The following is a 17,535-nucleotide window of genomic DNA, read 5'->3' as shown; positions in this document are numbered from 1 at the left end:
TTTCTCGTGTACCATTTCTACTGCCTTTCTCTTTGAGGTGTTTGTGCAATTGGTTTTTAATGGTTTTGCTGATGGTTCTTTGTTCTAGATATTTTGTCTGTCTGCAGGACAAGGTTTGGCTCAACACTTCTTACCTTGATGAATGCAGTGTACAATATGCTTTGCTCTTTCTTTTAGCACACACACATCCCAGCTGTCAACACTTTCTTTGTCACTTCTTGTCTTGTGCTTTGTTATTTCATTGCCCATAATATTTTATTTATCCCTTGGGGTTTTGTTTGGTTTTGGTCTATTTCCATTCAGTGTACACACTTGTTTAGAAGATGATTGGAAAAGCTTAGTTATATGAAGTAGGAGTCATGATGAAGCCCCAAGTTTCTGCAGCAAGGTGGTAAAAGGTGGCCTTTATATTGTCCTGGGCTTGATGTGGAGCTTGCATTTACAGTTGAGTGACCTCCTTCGTCCTTTGGTTTTATAATTCTGCTGAGGCATGTGGAGGGCTGAACATCCTCAGCAGCAGTACAGATGCTTAATTCACTTGTTTTACCTAGTTTGTCAGGATGTCCCCGTAACATGTGAAACTAGATAGGCTGCATAAGCACTCTAATTAGTGTTATGAAAGGGGCCAGGTGTTGAATAGACCCCCAAACAGAAGTAGTTACTGGTTGCTGAGGGCTCTGTTTCACTTTAAATACATTTGGAAGACAAGTTATGAAAATTCAAAGCAATGCATGGCAGCATTTTTGATGCCGTAATTTGATTAATTGTGACTGCGATACTCTTTTAATAGGGAAATTCGTCACTGAGCGGATAGAGTGAATAAGATGGTCTTTGAGGGAGTGCAAAACTGTACAGGCTTGCTGGAATGAAGTGTGTGTGTTACCTGTACACCCTGCACCACTGAAAAACTGCGGGTGGCTGGTGAAGTGAAAGTCTGCTTTGCGTTTGTGTTACATTGGTTTCTGCATTGCCAATTCTGTGCATCCTTCTTAAAGTCAAGGGTGACCCACAGATTGGTGGAGAGAAAGGCTGAAGTTGCAAGTGGAAATGGAGAAGAAGCTATTGTAGTTGCCACTTCAGGAATAAAATGGTCTAAGCAGCTGAATTGTATGTACTCTCACTGTGCAGGGAGAAAATAGTGAAATATGTGAAAGAATCATTTGTAAGACTTTACTATACGCTCTTAATTCTCCTGTGAATAGTTGTAGATGATGATTGCAGATGATTTGCTTGTAGTGGCTGTGGCAGCTTTCTTTGCAGCTTCCACAGGTCTGAGTTTTCTATGATTACTGAAGGATGGCTGTTTGCTGAGGTTTAAACACTTTCTCTGTAAACACCATATAACAGTGTTGTAATAATTTTTCTCCACAAATATTTTTGGTACTAGGTTTGTTCGTTGTTCAGCAATTGGCCTTTTTTTTTTTTTTTTCAAGAAAATACCCTGACTTGGTCTATGATGGGGTAACTGCCATGCTGTGTACAAACACCACAAGGCAAAACAAAATTGTGCATCACTGTCCTGCACTAGGTGTAATGCTCCTGTGCTACAGGGAGTGGGAGTCAGCCCTGGGAGTCACATAAGCCTTGTCTCACCAGGAGGCTGTTGGAGCTCTGGGGAGACGGTTCTGGTCCCCACTGTCCTCTCCAGCGGAAAATCTCTCAGCCTTCTGCTTTGAACAAAGAAGAGGAGGAGCATTCTACAGCTGTTTGGTGGATCCCCAGAATTCACATGTGCTTTAAAATTAAGAATCACTGAAATCTGCATTAATCGCTTTTCTGCTGTCCAGCTGGTACATGGGGTAAAACTTAGCTCTTATCCCACATGCTGATTATGTCACAGGAGCTCGCTTGTACCTTTTCAGCGGAACAGCTGAGCTTTGCAAGAACAGCTTGAGCTTTGCAGCTAGGCTGGAGGGCCCAGCAGTGGGAGCTGTTATGGGGTGATTGAAGCCTTTACTAGCAGTTGTGCCGATTAGTATCGGAGTTGTCAGATGTCACTGTTGCACCATTACCCTTAAAGCAAAGTTTGCTGCAGCAGTAATCCCATAGAGCATAGCTTCCATTTGCTGCACTACCATTTAGGGCCTTTACTGTTAAATACTCCACCTATGGCATAAGAGCTCCAAGTCTAGTCTCACTTTAAATGTAAACAGTTGTGTAGATACAGATTTCTGTCATCGATGTGTAGAGTGCAGTAATTACTTCTTAATATTATCAAACAAGGATGCTATGCATCTTCTTTGTAAATACTCAGAGTTGTTTGAAGTAGTATAGTGGCCTGCAATAATCATTTTTTCCTCTGATGGTAAAAACCTTGCATGTCATCATTGGGCCTAAAAATTAAGATACAATGCATCAGAGTTGATTTGAAATTTAGTTTGATAATCATCATGTGATGAGGAATGATGAAGACTTAACTAAGGGTCTGGCCCAAAGCATCCATCAATTATAGGCTTCAATTTCAAAGGTAAAGATAGAATGGATAATTTAAAAGTCGCTTCCACAAAGGCAATTTTTTTAGCAGAGAGAACGTGTAAATACAGACTAGCAATTCATGGGCTAATCCTTTTTTGCATTAATATAGTTAATTTGTTTTCAGTTCTCTTGTTCAAGGAATTAATTTCTCCTTCACTTTCTAGGAGACTTTGAAGTTAGCATCCAACTATCCACCGTGGTCTCTTCCCTAACCACCTTGCATTCCTGGAGTGTGTTTATGCACGTTGAGAGTGAACAGTTCAGTGTCTAGCTCTAGGGAATGAATTCATATTTTCTGTCTTAATTTTCAGGTGTTCAGTTTCACGTACCTACATAGTAAACAAAACTAGTTTGATTTCAAGTTATACATTGATTCTGCTTTTTTAAATAGTTACAGAAGTCAGATTTTAAAATTAAGTACGTAAAATCTTCTCCCAGTATGACCAGTTTCTTTCCTTCTTCAAATGTGGTTACTTAAAAAGAAATCGTTTCTTCAGAATGAGTTTATTGTAATAAAAAATGTTAGCGAAAAGTCACTTCCTCAGATGCTGATGTGTTTGTCTGATAAAGTTTTTTCAAAACCTCTTCTCATCTGTATTCCTGCTGTTTCCACTGTCAGAGCAGCTGAACTGCTGTTCATACCCCACTAGCCCTCTATGTTTATAAATGATGAAATACACAGTGTGTCCCATGTCATTACAGCTTTCTGACTGGAGTCTTCTCATGAGGTAATGAATATAGGAGTCTCTAAAGGGGAACTACAGTAGGTTACAAACATTAAATTGAAAGTGCAAATCAGCGGAAAAGGCCTCTGAATCTAAACCACTGAGAATGGATGGATTGAAAGCTAGAACTGCAAGGCTTTCTGTCAATGAAGACCTGAGTTCAGGTTGTCTGCATGTTTGATCTTGTCACTGTTGATGTTTTTGACCTCTGAAAGAGGAGAAAAGAGATACAGTTTTACTGCTGTCTGAAAAGGAATAATCCGTTTCACCCAAATGTTTAAAGCTTTGACGTAATGCTTTTTACATGAAAAGATGTAATAGAAGACTGTTTGAATTTCTTTATGGAAAGATGAGGAAACCAGTAAATGTGCATGTAGATATAGCCGCAGCATAAGACTACTCATTGAACATGTGGGATGCTGTGGCTTAGGTCCTGGCTTAGCTTAACTCTGTTACAAGGTTCTGTTGCCTCATTTTCCTGTTTTCTACTGGATTCTTTCACCTCTGTAAAAATTAAAATGAAAAATCAATTTCCTGAGCAGTAGCACTAAAGCTGCCAGAAATTCTGCTCTGGGTGTGAGAAAATCTTAAATCTGCTAGATTTTCTCTAATTAAACAAATATCTTAGTCCTGTTCTGGATTCAATTTCACATTTAAAAGAAAACACATAGAAGGTTTATGTATAAACTTCTCTACATACACTACCTACAGACTTTTAAAAACTGGAAACTTGGACATAGGTGCAGATTTTCCTGGAAGTGTCTGAAGCCAAGAGGAGGTCATGAGCTCTGAAGAGCATGGCCTGATAGCAGCAGAAGGCAGCCCAAAGGGTAGTAATTGCAAAAATGAAGTTGGGGCCAAGTTTCTCATTAATTGGTGATTTTTTTCTACTACCCACGATGCTATGGAATTCTGAATTTTGGTTTTGCTCACCACAGCTAAAGGATCCAACAGAAAGAGATATATTTTTGGGTTTTGTTTTGAGTCTTTGTAGAGTGAGATGGGGAGAACCGTCTGATTTTACTGCCATAGCCAATCTGTGCATTACACTGACTGTAATGGTGGAAGTTTCTGACACGAAATGCATTGTAGTTTATTGGTTTGTCATAAATTAGAAAAAAAAATATTTCAAAGTTTTGAACTAAAATATTTGTTTTCCGCTAGATAACTTCTGTAGATTTTTTTTCTCTGTCTCCTTTTTAACAAAGTAAAACAAATCACTGCTTTCTCAGAATGAAATTAATACAAAGTTTTATTATTCCCCCCTCCCCTTGAAGTTAAGGACTTCATGACTGGTACCCCATGCATCTATAGTAATATTAAAACCCCTTCTTTGTTGGTTTCTTAATGAGTAGTTTTTTCTTCCGATTTACCTAATCCTGAATTCCTCTACTAGGGGTTTTAAGGCCTTATTAACTCAAAGTCAACTGTAGTTTGTGTTTTCTGCATAGACCTTCTGAATAATTCATTTGTCGCTTATTGTTTGTCACAACATAAAATAAAAACAACATACATTTTTTTTAAATGTTAGCTACCACTATAAATGATGATGTGAAAGGGAGTGTACCTGTAAAAATTCATCAGTTTTGCAGTAAAAACTCATTTCACAAGAATCCCTGCGCCTTAGGTGTATTGATTGATTCAGCACAAAAGCTTCTATTCATTTGCAGTATAGATCATCTTAAATTTCATGTGCTGGAGGCACAATATTGGCCCATAAATGCACAAATACGGTGTCAATACAAATAACGTACAGTGGGCCTTTATTGTTAGTCTGTAACCATGGTGTATCTGTTTAAAAGGATTTATAGCGTATGTGTAGAAGTTTCCTGCAGCCATTGGTCTTAGCCTGGTCTTCCCCCTCTTGTTTCTTGCCAGTTTTCAAAAAAAATATATATATTTTGCTGATCTTGAAAGTGTTGAAGAGAGACTGAGAAAATGGCAAATAAGCTTAAAACAAATGTAGTATAGCTTTGTGTACATGAAAATTAAAAATTGATTAGATCTGAAAAGCGTTTCACAGAGGGAGATGGAAAACATCACTGACCCTGAGGAATGGGCATCGTGAATTTGCAGAGTACATAAAAACTGATTAGGACCATCAATATACAGAAAGAATTTTGCCATATTCTGCCCTGGATTTCGAGGTGAGGATTGTGATTATTTGTAATCCTTGTGATTATTTTCATCTTAATCATTGATACCATGAATACTTCGCTACAAAACCACTCTAAATTCCAGGCTCTGCAGGTACAGGAAAGCAAGGTGCATGGTGGTAGTGGGTTATGTGGTTCACAGAGGTGCTGACATCCTAATTATTTGAGGTTGTTGGGCCAAGCTACTCACGTGCTGCCATATCCATCTTCGCTGGAAGGCCAGCAGCTGGACTAGGAGTCTGTACTTGGCTGGCCAAGCTGTTCCTACTTGACTATGCTGTAACAAACTCTTGTTTCTTTATTTGTTTCATCCCTTCCTTGTGCTGTTTTCCCACACACCAGAGTTTTGTCAGCTCCTGTGCAGGAAGGGCCCCTTGCTCTGAACAGTGTCCAGTTGGGCATCGCCCCATGCCTCCCTTACTGCATCACCTCCTGCTTCACATTTAACCATTTTCAATGTGCTGGGGTTTTTTTTCCATCCCTCTAAAACATCACAGCTGTTCCCAATGCCATGAACTCCGTGAAAAGTGGAAGTTCTTACCAGTCCTGTTCAATAGCAGCAAGAGCTCTAGTATAGGTACAGTTATGCCAGCACAAGAGCACTTTACTGTTGTACCATTTGGGTAAGGGGCGTAAAATACATCAGTCAAAGAACGTCTGTGTTCCAGTTGCTTACATACGTCTTTATATTAATATGGTTCTAGTACAGAAAGAGCTGCCACTGTTCTTGGCCTGCTTCATCTTGTTCGGAAAATTTATCAGAAGGTATTTGATTTCCCCACTGCAGAAAGCTGTATTCCCATGTAGACTTTTCTTTCTCTGAAGCCCATTGCTGTTGGGTTTTTGTCTTTGTGTCGCAATTTCACTGGATTCAGCCTCTGTTTGTTAGAGTGGGTTTATGAGTTAGCGCTGCCTTCCTTTTTATCATTACAGGGCTTTACAAAAGCTGCAGTTTCTTTGTAATTGCTAATGAATTATGTTTTTCAAAATAATTCTGGAATGTTTTCCACCCCCTGGGACTTGCAGCCTTAGTGTTGAATGCAATGTATTTGAGATGGACAAAAACACACTTCTGTTTTTATTGTTGTCAGAGGGGAGAGTGTCAAATGCTTCCCCCCATGATGTCTTACATTCAATAGATTCCAGCATTTGTGTCAAGCTGAGAGGCGTGATTTTTCTTCCCTACATAATACTAAAAGCAGGCATGTGAATGCTGTAGCAGCACGTTCACTCTGAAGCTACATTTCATTAGTGGTAAAGCTAAGTGTTTACCTATATCTGCACTACTGTACAAGGCACTGAGAGTCTTGGACTGTTATTTCATGTGCAGAAGTATTTATTGTTTGAAATCCCTTTTTTTAATGATTTCTTCAGCACAGCTCATTCCTTGATGCCGAGTTTTGCTGCTGCTGCGTGTTGTTATCATTTAGTATGTGTCAGTTCTGGCTCCAATGTGCAAAAGTAATGGAGCAGAAAGCCTTCACTCTTCACTGAAACAGCTAAGGGGATGGTCCAGAGGTTGTGGCTTGACTCAAAATGAGACTTTTACTAATGTGTATGACTGGAATCTTACTGAGCTGGTTAATTCTCTCAAACAGTTATTAAGAGCGCTGCCACAGGGATAGATAGGTCTTTTATATTTCTTTATTCCGACTTGTGACCTGTAGCTAGTGTCTTGTAGGCAACTTACATTACACACCTGCTTCCCCTCACCTTCTCCAGAACCTCTGCAGAGGCTGAAATATGGTATATGGTGGAGGACACCAGGCAGAACAGTTGCTTTTGAAGTAGAACAAACTCTTGGAGACCTTTAGTGATATGGCAGTCTTTTAGATGTAGTTTTGTTTAATCATTTCAGAAGCTAAACTGGAACATGCAGTGCATGTTCAGAGCACACAGGGAAGAAACTGGTGAAATTCTCTTACAGAAGTTTTCTGCTATAGGTGCCTTATTTATACCTGCTGAAATGGTTTCATATAACTATTTATAAACTTATGAGCATTTTAGCTATCTCCTCTTCCACTGGTTCTGTCACTGAATTTTTCCAGCGCTCTCTCGATACTCACTTTGCACAGTTGCTGTCTGCACAGTGAGATTAATCCTGCCTTGGGATCTGCAGAGGAGTGTTTAAATTTATAATTCAAATGGATACAGCTCCTGTGGCAGAAACTGTGAAGAGGTTCATGAATTTCTAATTACAAAGAGATTCATTCGATGAATATAATTTCCTAAAATGACTAAGTTGTGGTGTGGAGCATAGATGAAGCTTAATGTTTAGGTAATTAATAAATGCGCATTCCCCCTAGAAAATTATTCTCTACTATGCTTGGCTATTTCAGGAGCAGAACAGCAGTGCCTTCAGATAGGCAGAGATGTCCCTTATGTTAGATACAGAACAACTGAACTGAAGTTATCACAGGAGACGAAGTCCCTCATGAATTCAGAACTTGCCAATCCAGTCAGGAAATGTGTTTCCAGCTTCTTCCCTGTGTATTTTGCGCTTTGTACTTTCTTCCCATATGCATTTTTTAGGCTTAACTCATAAATGCTTGTAAAACTATTTTCAAGATTTTTACAAGGAAGGTAGTATATAAAAGCAAAATCACAGTACTTGGAAGTCTGCAATAATTTGAAAAGAAAATGTATCCAAATGATCACATGAATCACACGGTAGACAAAGTAAGCAGAAAAGCTGCCTGTGAAGGAAGCTTCTTTCTTGAGCCTGGAGGCGAACAACTTAAGGATTGAAGCGTAAGCCACAGATCCTGCTTGTTAAGCTTACTGCTCACATTTTCTGTAAAAAGCACTTTGCTAATTCAGACTTCTGTACCAGAGCTTCCCAAGCCTTATCAATTCCTCTCCACAGCCACTTTCTGCAGCACCCACAGCACAGAAGGGTTGGTGTTACCAGTCAGTACCTAGGCAGTATGACACCTGTGGACCTTCCCTTCCTTGAGGTACTGGATCACAGCTTCAATCAGAACCTTGGGGCCTTGTCCTGTAGCCATCCTCCTGATGGAGCTTTGGGTCAAGAAGGAGAAAGGAAGGAAATAGACTGTTAAGAATATGGCTTTAAAGATGGGAGAATGAAATGTTTCTGCAAGTTGAGATTGTTTTAAATTGCCTGTAGGTGACTTGATGGAGGAATCCCTAGTTTAAATTCAGTGGGCTGCAGTCTGCAGGGTATTAGCATTACTAATTTTTAACATCTCCCTCTGGCATATCATCAGTATTTGAAATTCTGTGCTGTGCTAACCTTGGACCAGCTGGACAAGCTAATGCTAAGCCACTGTTTGCCACTCCCTCTTATGTGTTCCCTGGGGGCTAGACACAATTTATGAATACCTCAGTTTTTCTAGAATCTTGAGATCTTAGTTGGTGTGATTTTACAGCGTGCAGTATGCACCAACAGTGTCTGGGTGCAGGATGGGTGACTCAGGCAGGGCCTTTTAAATCTGGAAACCATGTCAATAAATCACACACTTTTGGGAAAAACATTTAATCGTGTCTGCACTTGATCATGTCCTTTCTCAGATCATTGCGCTTCTTGCACTGACGCTGCATTGTGTGTAGGAGGTGTGAATATGTGGTACACTTCAGACAGGCTTTATGGGCATGTTTTGAGGGCAGTTATCTGGGGCAGCAGACTGCTAGGACAGAAAATACGTATCGCTCTGATGCCTGCTTTGTCTAGACTGGAGTCCTAGACATGCAGGGTAGGGATGTCTGTTACTGCATTGGCTGTTCCTATAAACCCAAGCTCTCCTCTATTTAGTTTTAAAGGTTTGGTTCACACAGGTGAAAGATGTGCTTTCATGAAACTAAATCTTTGAAAATATTTTTTGAAAAGATGTTATAGTATGCTTGAGAGCATGCCAGTGGTACAACATTTGCTCAACCTTCTAGAACTAGCCCTTGGTATAAAAAAGGTCTGGATTAAAGTCAACACAACCTGTGGATTTTAATATGAGGTTTAATGGATTTTAACCTAAATAAATAGAGTTGCTTGAGGCTAATGAAAGTTCTGTGATCTGCATTATAGAGCTATGCCAGAATTTCAGTCAAGGGTAATATTTTCGTGAGTATTTTCTTTTGCTTACTTGTCTAAAAGCAATAGGAAAATATACCTTCTTCTGGAAAAGCTGGTAGGTATAGTAGTCAAAACAGTGACTATTGGGTGGTTTGCATTCCAGCATTGCAAAATAGAGCTTTAAGAAAGGGGACAACAGTTGTCCTTTTTCCTGTCTAGTCACAGTCATCTTGATCTTATAAAACTGCTCCTGTTCTAACAGGGTGGGCTTGACAGTAAATGAGAAAAAAGAAAGCAAATACATTCAGCTTTTTAAGGACTTTGTTACATGGGATGCAGCTGACTATACAGCTGAATAGTTTTACGCTGGAATTAGTAACTTTCCACCTAATTGCAATCTGAGGCTATGGCTTCAAGAGCAGCTGCTAAAGTTAAAATACTTATATAAAGTTTTGGGAACTCAGGTAGCTTTTGCAGGTAAAAGATAAGCCATCGGAAAGTCAGTATCTAAAGGCATATTGGAGACACAGTGGATTCAGCTTGCTGGCTACACGAAACTTTAAGATAGGAAAGCTGATGAAATATTCCTTTTTCATCTGTGCAGCATTGTGTGGACAAATGAGGTGCTCGTGAATGGGAAATGTTTTGAGCATGGGGCTTGCCTTTCCTCCCTCCTTATGAACTGCTAGGTGGGGGTGGGAGAGTGCCTGAGGAGGATTCACAGCAATGTGCCTGCAGTCTTTTCCGGATGCAAAACTTTCTCAGATTCCATTTTGACAGAGCTAATGGAGAAAGAGAGGGATGGCTGGTGCCAAATAGCTAATTTCACTTGCCTGATCTGTGAATATCCGTGAAATTCCCTGGGCTTGGTTCAGCTTCTGCTTGATTAGAGTCCTGTTGGATCTGTCAGTGTATGAATGTGGTCACCTTTTTATGTGGACTTCAACTCAAGGACTTCAGTCCCCTTTTCATGATGTAAAATCGGCAAAAGCAGATATGCAGACCATGCATGGTCAGGCAAAATACTCCAGTTAGGCAATAACCCTGTGTCAGCACTATTTACTAACAAGCAACATAGCTGTGAACCATTCTGTGCCCTCTTGGCTGCCATGGCCAGCAATGCAAGCTGACTCAGTCATGTGATGGCAGAATAGACTCTTCTCTACTCTAGATCTTGCAGACTTTGTGGGCAGGCTAATCCAACACAGATTCGTGGCAGTCAGTGGTAATTTCCTGGTCAGTATTAAAACGCTGTATTTCCAGTAAATTGTGTCTGGTTTTCTTTTTTGTGTTAAATCTTAAGAACGTTTTGTCACCCTTTCTGTAAACAAAGGGCATAGAAAGTACAGTTTCACAGAGATAAGAGATTTACATGTGCACTGAGGAATGCGAGAACAAGACCTCCAGTACTGAGAAATGATTCCACATCCCTTTTTTTTTTTTTTGAGTATATATGCTAGTGTGGTTGCTTACTCAGCTATGATGACCTTTTGGTTACAGTGCTTGCTTTGCAATAACTGCAATAGGGGAAGGACTCGCTGAGATTACAACAGCCATAAGTAGGTTTCCCCATGGTTTCACATGCAGATCAACCAATGAAGTATAGTTATCAGTACGGACAACTATAATTTCTTCCTCCATTCTAATTGGAGTTCTCCCAGTGACTCGTTGTTTGCAATCTTGGATTGGATACCACTAGCGGGACTCAGCTCATCTAACTTGAGACAGCTGAAACCCGTCAGGTGAGTTGTTCTGTTAGAGTTCCTGTATCTCTCCATCAACTGCAAAGACAGCCTGGATGACTGGGTCCTGGAGTACACGGTTATATCCTAGATTTTTGAAGGAAGATGACTTGAATTTCATCTTGTTGACAAATTTCTATGGAAGAAACAGGTCTTGCTGAAATTTATCAGAATCCTTTCAGTATTTTTAGCTTAGAGAATGCTCTTTTAATGATAGATTTTCCCTATATATTCTTCCTGCAGGTAAATTTGGGGAAACAAATAGTGTGATGATCTAGTGAAAATGACACATTTATCTTTCTATTATGTTTTGAATCACCTCTGTCTTGTAATTTAACCTTATTCTATATTCTGCTATGGAATTAGCTGTTTGACTGATGTATTTCAGAATTTATGCTTGAAAGTGGTTCCTTCTGGAGAGGTTAATGCTTCCTGTTTGAACAGTTTTGAGGTAGTCCTAGGTTCTTTTACCCTGTTTCTTCTTTCCCTTCTCCCCTTCAGATTCCTTCTTTCTAGTGTTTAGATGTTTAACTAACATTACATCTGTTCTCTTTTAGGAGAAACCTGATGCCAGCACCACATCTCTGCAGCTGCGATCCCAGATTGAGGTAAGCACTTTGATTTCGATCACCCATTTTTGTTTGTTTGTTCTTTAATTTGATATTCTGCATAAATTGGGCAAAGGTTGCTCTCATGTCTGCTCTCACTGCTCTGTGTCTTCACTTGCAGGAGTCACTTGGTCTCAGCAGCACTGCCTCAACACCTGACACTGAAAGAAAGTAAGTGGAGGTACAGGAGATGAGAAAGGAGGGAGGAGAAATTTGTATGCTTTTTCATTTCCTTGGAGTAAATTGATTTTATATTATATTGGTGTCAAGATTTCAGATCCAGCTGCTATTAATGGAACCCCTTTTGGAATCTGCTCCTTCTTTTGTTCTCTTTCAACATTTTATTATTTTGGGGTTTTTTTTAGGTCAAGGGAGGGTTATCTTCCCCCTGCGTTCACCTGGGATGCACATACACCAGTAGAACTATTAGTCTTTTTGGAGGAATGTCACTGAAATCTTTCTGTAACTGCACATAAAAGCAGCCAAAAAGAGATAGTTGAGGGGATAGAAGAGTTACAAACTTAAATCACTTTTCTTTTCCTGTGCGCTCCTGGGTTTGTAGCTGTGGTTTTGAAGAAAGTGCCAAGGGAATAAAGTATTTAAAAACAAGTTAAAAGGAGCTTTAATTTTAGCAGTCTTTAATAAAAACGTCTCTGTGAGGACTGAGAGGGTTTCTATTTACTGTCACCTCCTGCTGCAATGTATGTGCTTGTTTTCTGCGTATCCTTCCTTTGATTCCAAGATCTTGGATCCCTACTGCTAAGGGTAACATGCAGCACTGCATGAAGACAACTGACACTGTATTTCCAATTGCCTGCACTTCCTGGGGTAGTGCCATCTGGACTGGTTCAGAGGGACTACAGAAATCCAGTTGTGATGTTATGTGCTTTCATAAGGTTTTACAGTCCCACATTTGAATGTCTTCTAGTGATTCAACACTGAATGGTAATAGGAAAGTTGTAAAAAATTGCTGCCCTGGCTGTTGCTAATTTAGTGAAAGGAGCGTCAGTCCCAAAGGGAGTAGTGGTGGATGGGACTTGCCTGAGTGCTGTCACATAGAAATCAGTTATACAGTAAGGAACAGTTGCTTAGGGGCTTCCTGTGGGATTGTTTGAAAGCTGGTTCATTGCTACAGATTTTGGAAAGCGATAAATCATCTTTTAGAGGTGCCTTGTCTCTCTTCTGCTCATTTTCAAAACAACTTTAAATAGATAAGGTGAATTTTACCTTGGGTACCATCACTGCCCACATGTCACGTGCTGTTAACAGAGAAAGCCTAGAAGGCTTAGAATTTAAAAGTGGTGCTTCAGATCTTGAAACATGGAAAAGTTTTCTTCAAGGATACCTCCCTGTCTAACATTATAATGAAATCAGAAGTGCCAAGAGGATGGAAACATTGAGAGCTGTAATCTGGGAATTAAGCCTTCGAGGCTATCCTGTAATCATACTGCTTTTCTCTCAGTCTCAAAGCATTTCCCCTGTGGGTAAACACCATCATCCCACCTCTCCTGCTTTCAGCTGGGATAGAGTTAATGTTCTTCTCAGTAGTTGCTGTGTGTTGGATTTAGTATGAGAATAATGTTGATAATGTATTGTTTTAGTTGTTGCCAGAGTGTGTTTTAGAGTTAATATAAGGAAAAAGTTGATAATACACTGATGTTTTTAATTGTTGCTAAGAAATCAAGAACTTTTTCAGTTTTTCATGTTCTGCTAGTGAGCAGATGTACCAGAAGCTGGGAGGGAGCATGGCCAAGCAGCTGACCCAAGCTAGCAAGAGAGATATTCATAGAATCACAGAATAACCAGGTTGGAAGAGACCCACCGGATCATCGAGTCCAACTGTTCCTATCAAACACTAAACCATATCCCTCAGCACCTCGTCCACCCGTGCCTTAAACACCTCCAGGGAAGGTGAATCAACCACCTCCCTGGGCAGCCTGTTCCAGTGCACAATGACCCTTTCTGTAAAGAATTTTTTCCTAACGTCTAGCCTAAACCTCCCCTGGCGGAGCTTGAGGCCATTCCCTCTTGTCCTGTCCCCTGTCACTTGGGAGAAGAGGCCAGCACCCTCCTCTCTACAACGTCCTTTCAGGTAGTTGTAGAGAGCAATGAGGTCACCCCTCAGCCTCCTCTTCTCCAGGCTAAACAACCCCAGCTCTCTCAGCCGTTCCTCATAAGGCCTGTTCTCCAGCCCTTTCACCAGCTTTGTTGCTCTTCTCTGGACTCGCTCCAGAGCCTCAACATCCTTCTTGTGGTGAGGGGCCCAGAACTGAACACAGGATTCGAGGAGCGGTCTCACCAGTGCCGAGTACAGAGGGAGGATAACCTCCCTGGACCTGCTGGTCACGCCATTTCTGATACAAGCCAAGATGCCATTGGCCTTCTTGGCCACCTGGGCACACTGCTGGCTCATATTCAGTCGGCTGTCAACCAACACACCCAGGTCCCTCTCCTCCAGGCAGCTTTCTAGACAGACTTCTCCTAGTCTGTAGCACTGCATAGGGTTGTTGTGCCCCAAGTGCAGGACCCGGCATTTGGCCTTGTTAAACCTCATGCCATTGGACTCTGCCCAGCGGTCCAGCCTGTTCAGATCCCTTTGCAGAGCCTCCCTACCCTCCAGCAGATCGACACTTCCACCCAGCTTAGTGTCGTCTGCAAACTTGCTAAGGGTGCATATAATGTCGTATTCAATATATAAACAGGAAGTTGGCTGGGAGGCAGGGTTCGCTGCTCAGGGATGGGCTGGATGTTGGTTGTTGGGTGGTGAACAATTAATTGCACGCTGCTTGTTTTGTATAATTTATTATTATTGTTATCATTATTCCCTCTTCCTTTGTAGTCATGTTGTCCTGCCTTTATCTCACCCTATGAGTTTTTCTTTTCTCCATTTCTCTTCCGCACCCCATCAGGGGGTAGAGAGAGTGAGAGACTAGCTGCATGGTCCTAGTTGTTGGACAGGGTTAAAACCCTGGCACCTCCTCAGGTAACAGTGAGATAAAGATCTTGCAGGAGGATAGCACACAACTGGGAGTAAACTCCTCTAACAAGTTCTAGTCAGCTTCCTAACACGTGTCTCTGTGAAGGTGTTGTACTGCAAATAACCAAGTGAGAAGACGGTATCTTCTGAAAGAGCCCATTTTACCTCACTGAAATTTAATTAACCAATTTAATTAAACAATTAAACTTGTTATCTTAGTTCAGGTGGAAGGACCTGTGATTTTTTTGTGAACCTTTCAAGGATGAAAGTGTCCCATTTGATGATTTTTCTGTCAGTTGAAGGTTGTATGTGATTAACCTGATCAGATATATGAAATTGGTATAGGGCAGCTTGTGTCAAATATTTGCGCAATGAGAACCAGGGCAACATGATGCATGATAATTAGGCAAAGTGTTGAAAATAATGAATGATATCTACTCAATATGATACAAATTATTCAACACTGAAATTATACAGGCTTGTGCCTATTAGTGACAGCCTGCCACATCAATGCTGGTTTTATCCTATAGTGTGGAGGGATGAATTGTCACAGGAATGCCGTTCCGGAGAGTCAGTCTATAAAACTGATCTGCTGCAAAATGACCACTTCAAGCCCACCCAATACATCTGTACTTCCCACTAACATGTTGAACATGTTTTCTAACGGAGGATGGCATGTTGGCCCTAGAGGTTTTGGAGGGAATTCAGTGTTCGGGTTATGGCTTTCAAATGATTTTGCTGCATGTGCATGCTACAAGACAGGAAAGCTTGTCCCTTTGGGGACACTGCTTTTGTGGCCCCCTCCAGCCACTTGAAAGATCTGCAGTAAACCTTTTACAAAACTTCTTTTGTAGTGATAAGATTCCAGTTCGCTAAACTTGAAACTCAATGCAGATGTGCATTGGTTTCTCATATTCACATAGATCTGGGGGACAGAAGTAAAGATTTATCCTGAATTAGCCATAGAATCATAGAATCACCAGGTTGGAAGAGACCCACCGGATCATCGAGTCCAACCATTCCTATCAAACACTAAACCATGCCCCTTAGCACCTCGTCCACCTGTGCCTTAAACACCTCCAGGGAAGGTGAATCAACCACCTCCCTGGGCAGCCTGTTCCAGTGCCCAGTGACCCTTTCTGTGAAAGATTTTTTCCTAATGTCCAGCCTAAACCTCCCCTGGCGCAGCTTGAGGCCATTCCCTCTTGTCCTGTCCCCTGTCACTTGGGAGAAGAGGCCAGCACCCTCCTCTCTACGACCTCCTTTCCTTTATAGAGAGCAATGAGGTCTCTCCTCAGCCTCCTCTTCTCCAGGCTAAACAACCCCAGCTCTCTCAGCCGCTCCTCATAAGGCCTGTTCTCCAGCCCCTTCCCCAGCTTTGTTGCTCTTCTCTGGACTCGCTCCAGAGCCTCAACATCCTTCTTGTGGTGAGGGGCCCAGAACTGAACACAGTATTCGAGGAGTGGACTCACCAGTGCCGAGTACAGAGGGAGAATAACCTCCCTGGACCTGCTGGTCACGCCATTTCTGATACAAGCCAAGATGCCATTGGCCTTCTTGGCCACCTGGGCACACTGCTGGCTCATGTTCAGTCGGCTGTCAACCAACATCCCCAGGTCCCTCTCCTCCAGGCAGCTTTCTAGACAGACTTCTCCTAGTCTGTAGCACTGCATAGGGTTGTTGTGCCCCAAATGCAGGACCCGGCACTTGGCCTTGTTAAACCTCATGCCACTGGACTCAGCCCAGCAGTCCAGCCTGTTCAGATCCCTTTGCAGAGCCTCCCGACCCTCCAGCAGATCAACACTTCCACCCAGCTTAGTGTCGTCCTCAAACTTGCTAAACGCGCACTCAATGCCTTCATCCAGGTCATTGATAAAGACATTGAACAGGGCTGGACCCAGCACTGAGCCCTGGGGAACCCCACTTGTCACTGGCCTCCAGGTGGATTTCACACCATTTACCACCACTCTCTGGGCCCGGCCATCCAACCAGTTTTCCACCCAGGAGAGTGTGCGCCTGTCCAGGCCAGAGGCTGACAGTTTCCCAAGCAGAATGCTGTGAGAAACTGTGTCAAAGGCTTTGCTGAAGTCCAGGAAGACCACATCCACAGCCTTTCCCTCATCCAGCAGCCGAGTCACTTTGTCATAGAAGGCGATCAGGTTAGTCTGGCAAGACCTGCCTTTTGTGAACCCATGTTGGCTGGGCCTGATCACCCGGTTCTCTTGCATGTGCTTCATGGTAGCACTCAAGATCACCTGTTCCATGACTTTCCCTGGCACTGAGGTCAGACTGACAGGCCTGTAGTTCCCTGGATCCTCCCTCCACTTCTTGTTGTAGATGGGCACAACATCAGCCAGCCTCCAGTCCAGTGGGACTTCCCCAGTCTTCCAGGACTGTTGGAAGATGATGGAAAGGGGTTTGGCCAGCACATCTGCCAGCTCCTTCAATACCCTTGGATGAATCCCATCCGGCCCCATAGACTTGTGGGTGTCTAGTTGGGCTAGCAAGGCTCTGACCACCTCCTCTTGGATCATGGGAGCCTCATTTTGCTCCTCTAGCTCCTGGGTTTGTACACAGATGGAACAACTTTCTTTACAATTAAAGACTGAGGCAAAGAAGGCATTAAGTACCTCAGCCTTTTCCTCATCCCCTGCCACTGTTGTTCCTTCTGCATCCAATAGGGACTGTATGGTCTCCCTAGTCCTCCTTTTATTCTTTATAGAAGGATTTTTTGTTATCTTTCACAGACTTTGCCAATCTGATTTCTAGTTGAGCCTTAGCCCTTCTGATTTTTTCTCTACACAATCTCACTTCCCTCCTGT

At 42.0% G+C, this 17,535-nt stretch overlaps 1 protein-coding gene across 8 annotated transcripts in view; it reads left to right on the top strand.

Moving 5' to 3' along the window:
* LOC138718016 (SAM and SH3 domain-containing protein 1-like) overlaps positions 1-17,535 on the top strand; it is a 550,517-nt gene that overhangs the window by 471,244 nt on the left and 61,738 nt on the right. For 6 of the 8 annotated variants that reach the window (XM_069852137.1, XM_069852136.1, XM_069852143.1 and 3 more), the window contains exons 3-4: positions 11,686-11,736; positions 11,858-11,907. In XM_069852137.1, the coding sequence (XP_069708238.1) occupies positions 11,686-11,736; positions 11,858-11,907 (101 nt within the window). Of the gene's footprint in view, positions 1-11,685; positions 11,737-11,857; positions 11,918-17,535 lie in introns of all 8 variants that reach the window. The other 2 variants (XM_069852142.1, XM_069852140.1) reach the window with 1 other exon arrangement.

Source organism: Phaenicophaeus curvirostris, chromosome 2 (assembly GCF_032191515.1).
Source record: "Phaenicophaeus curvirostris isolate KB17595 chromosome 2, BPBGC_Pcur_1.0, whole genome shotgun sequence".
NCBI classification, from domain to species: Eukaryota; Metazoa; Chordata; class Aves; order Cuculiformes; family Cuculidae; genus Phaenicophaeus; species Phaenicophaeus curvirostris.
This window is presented reverse-complemented; position numbering and strand designations above follow the sequence as displayed.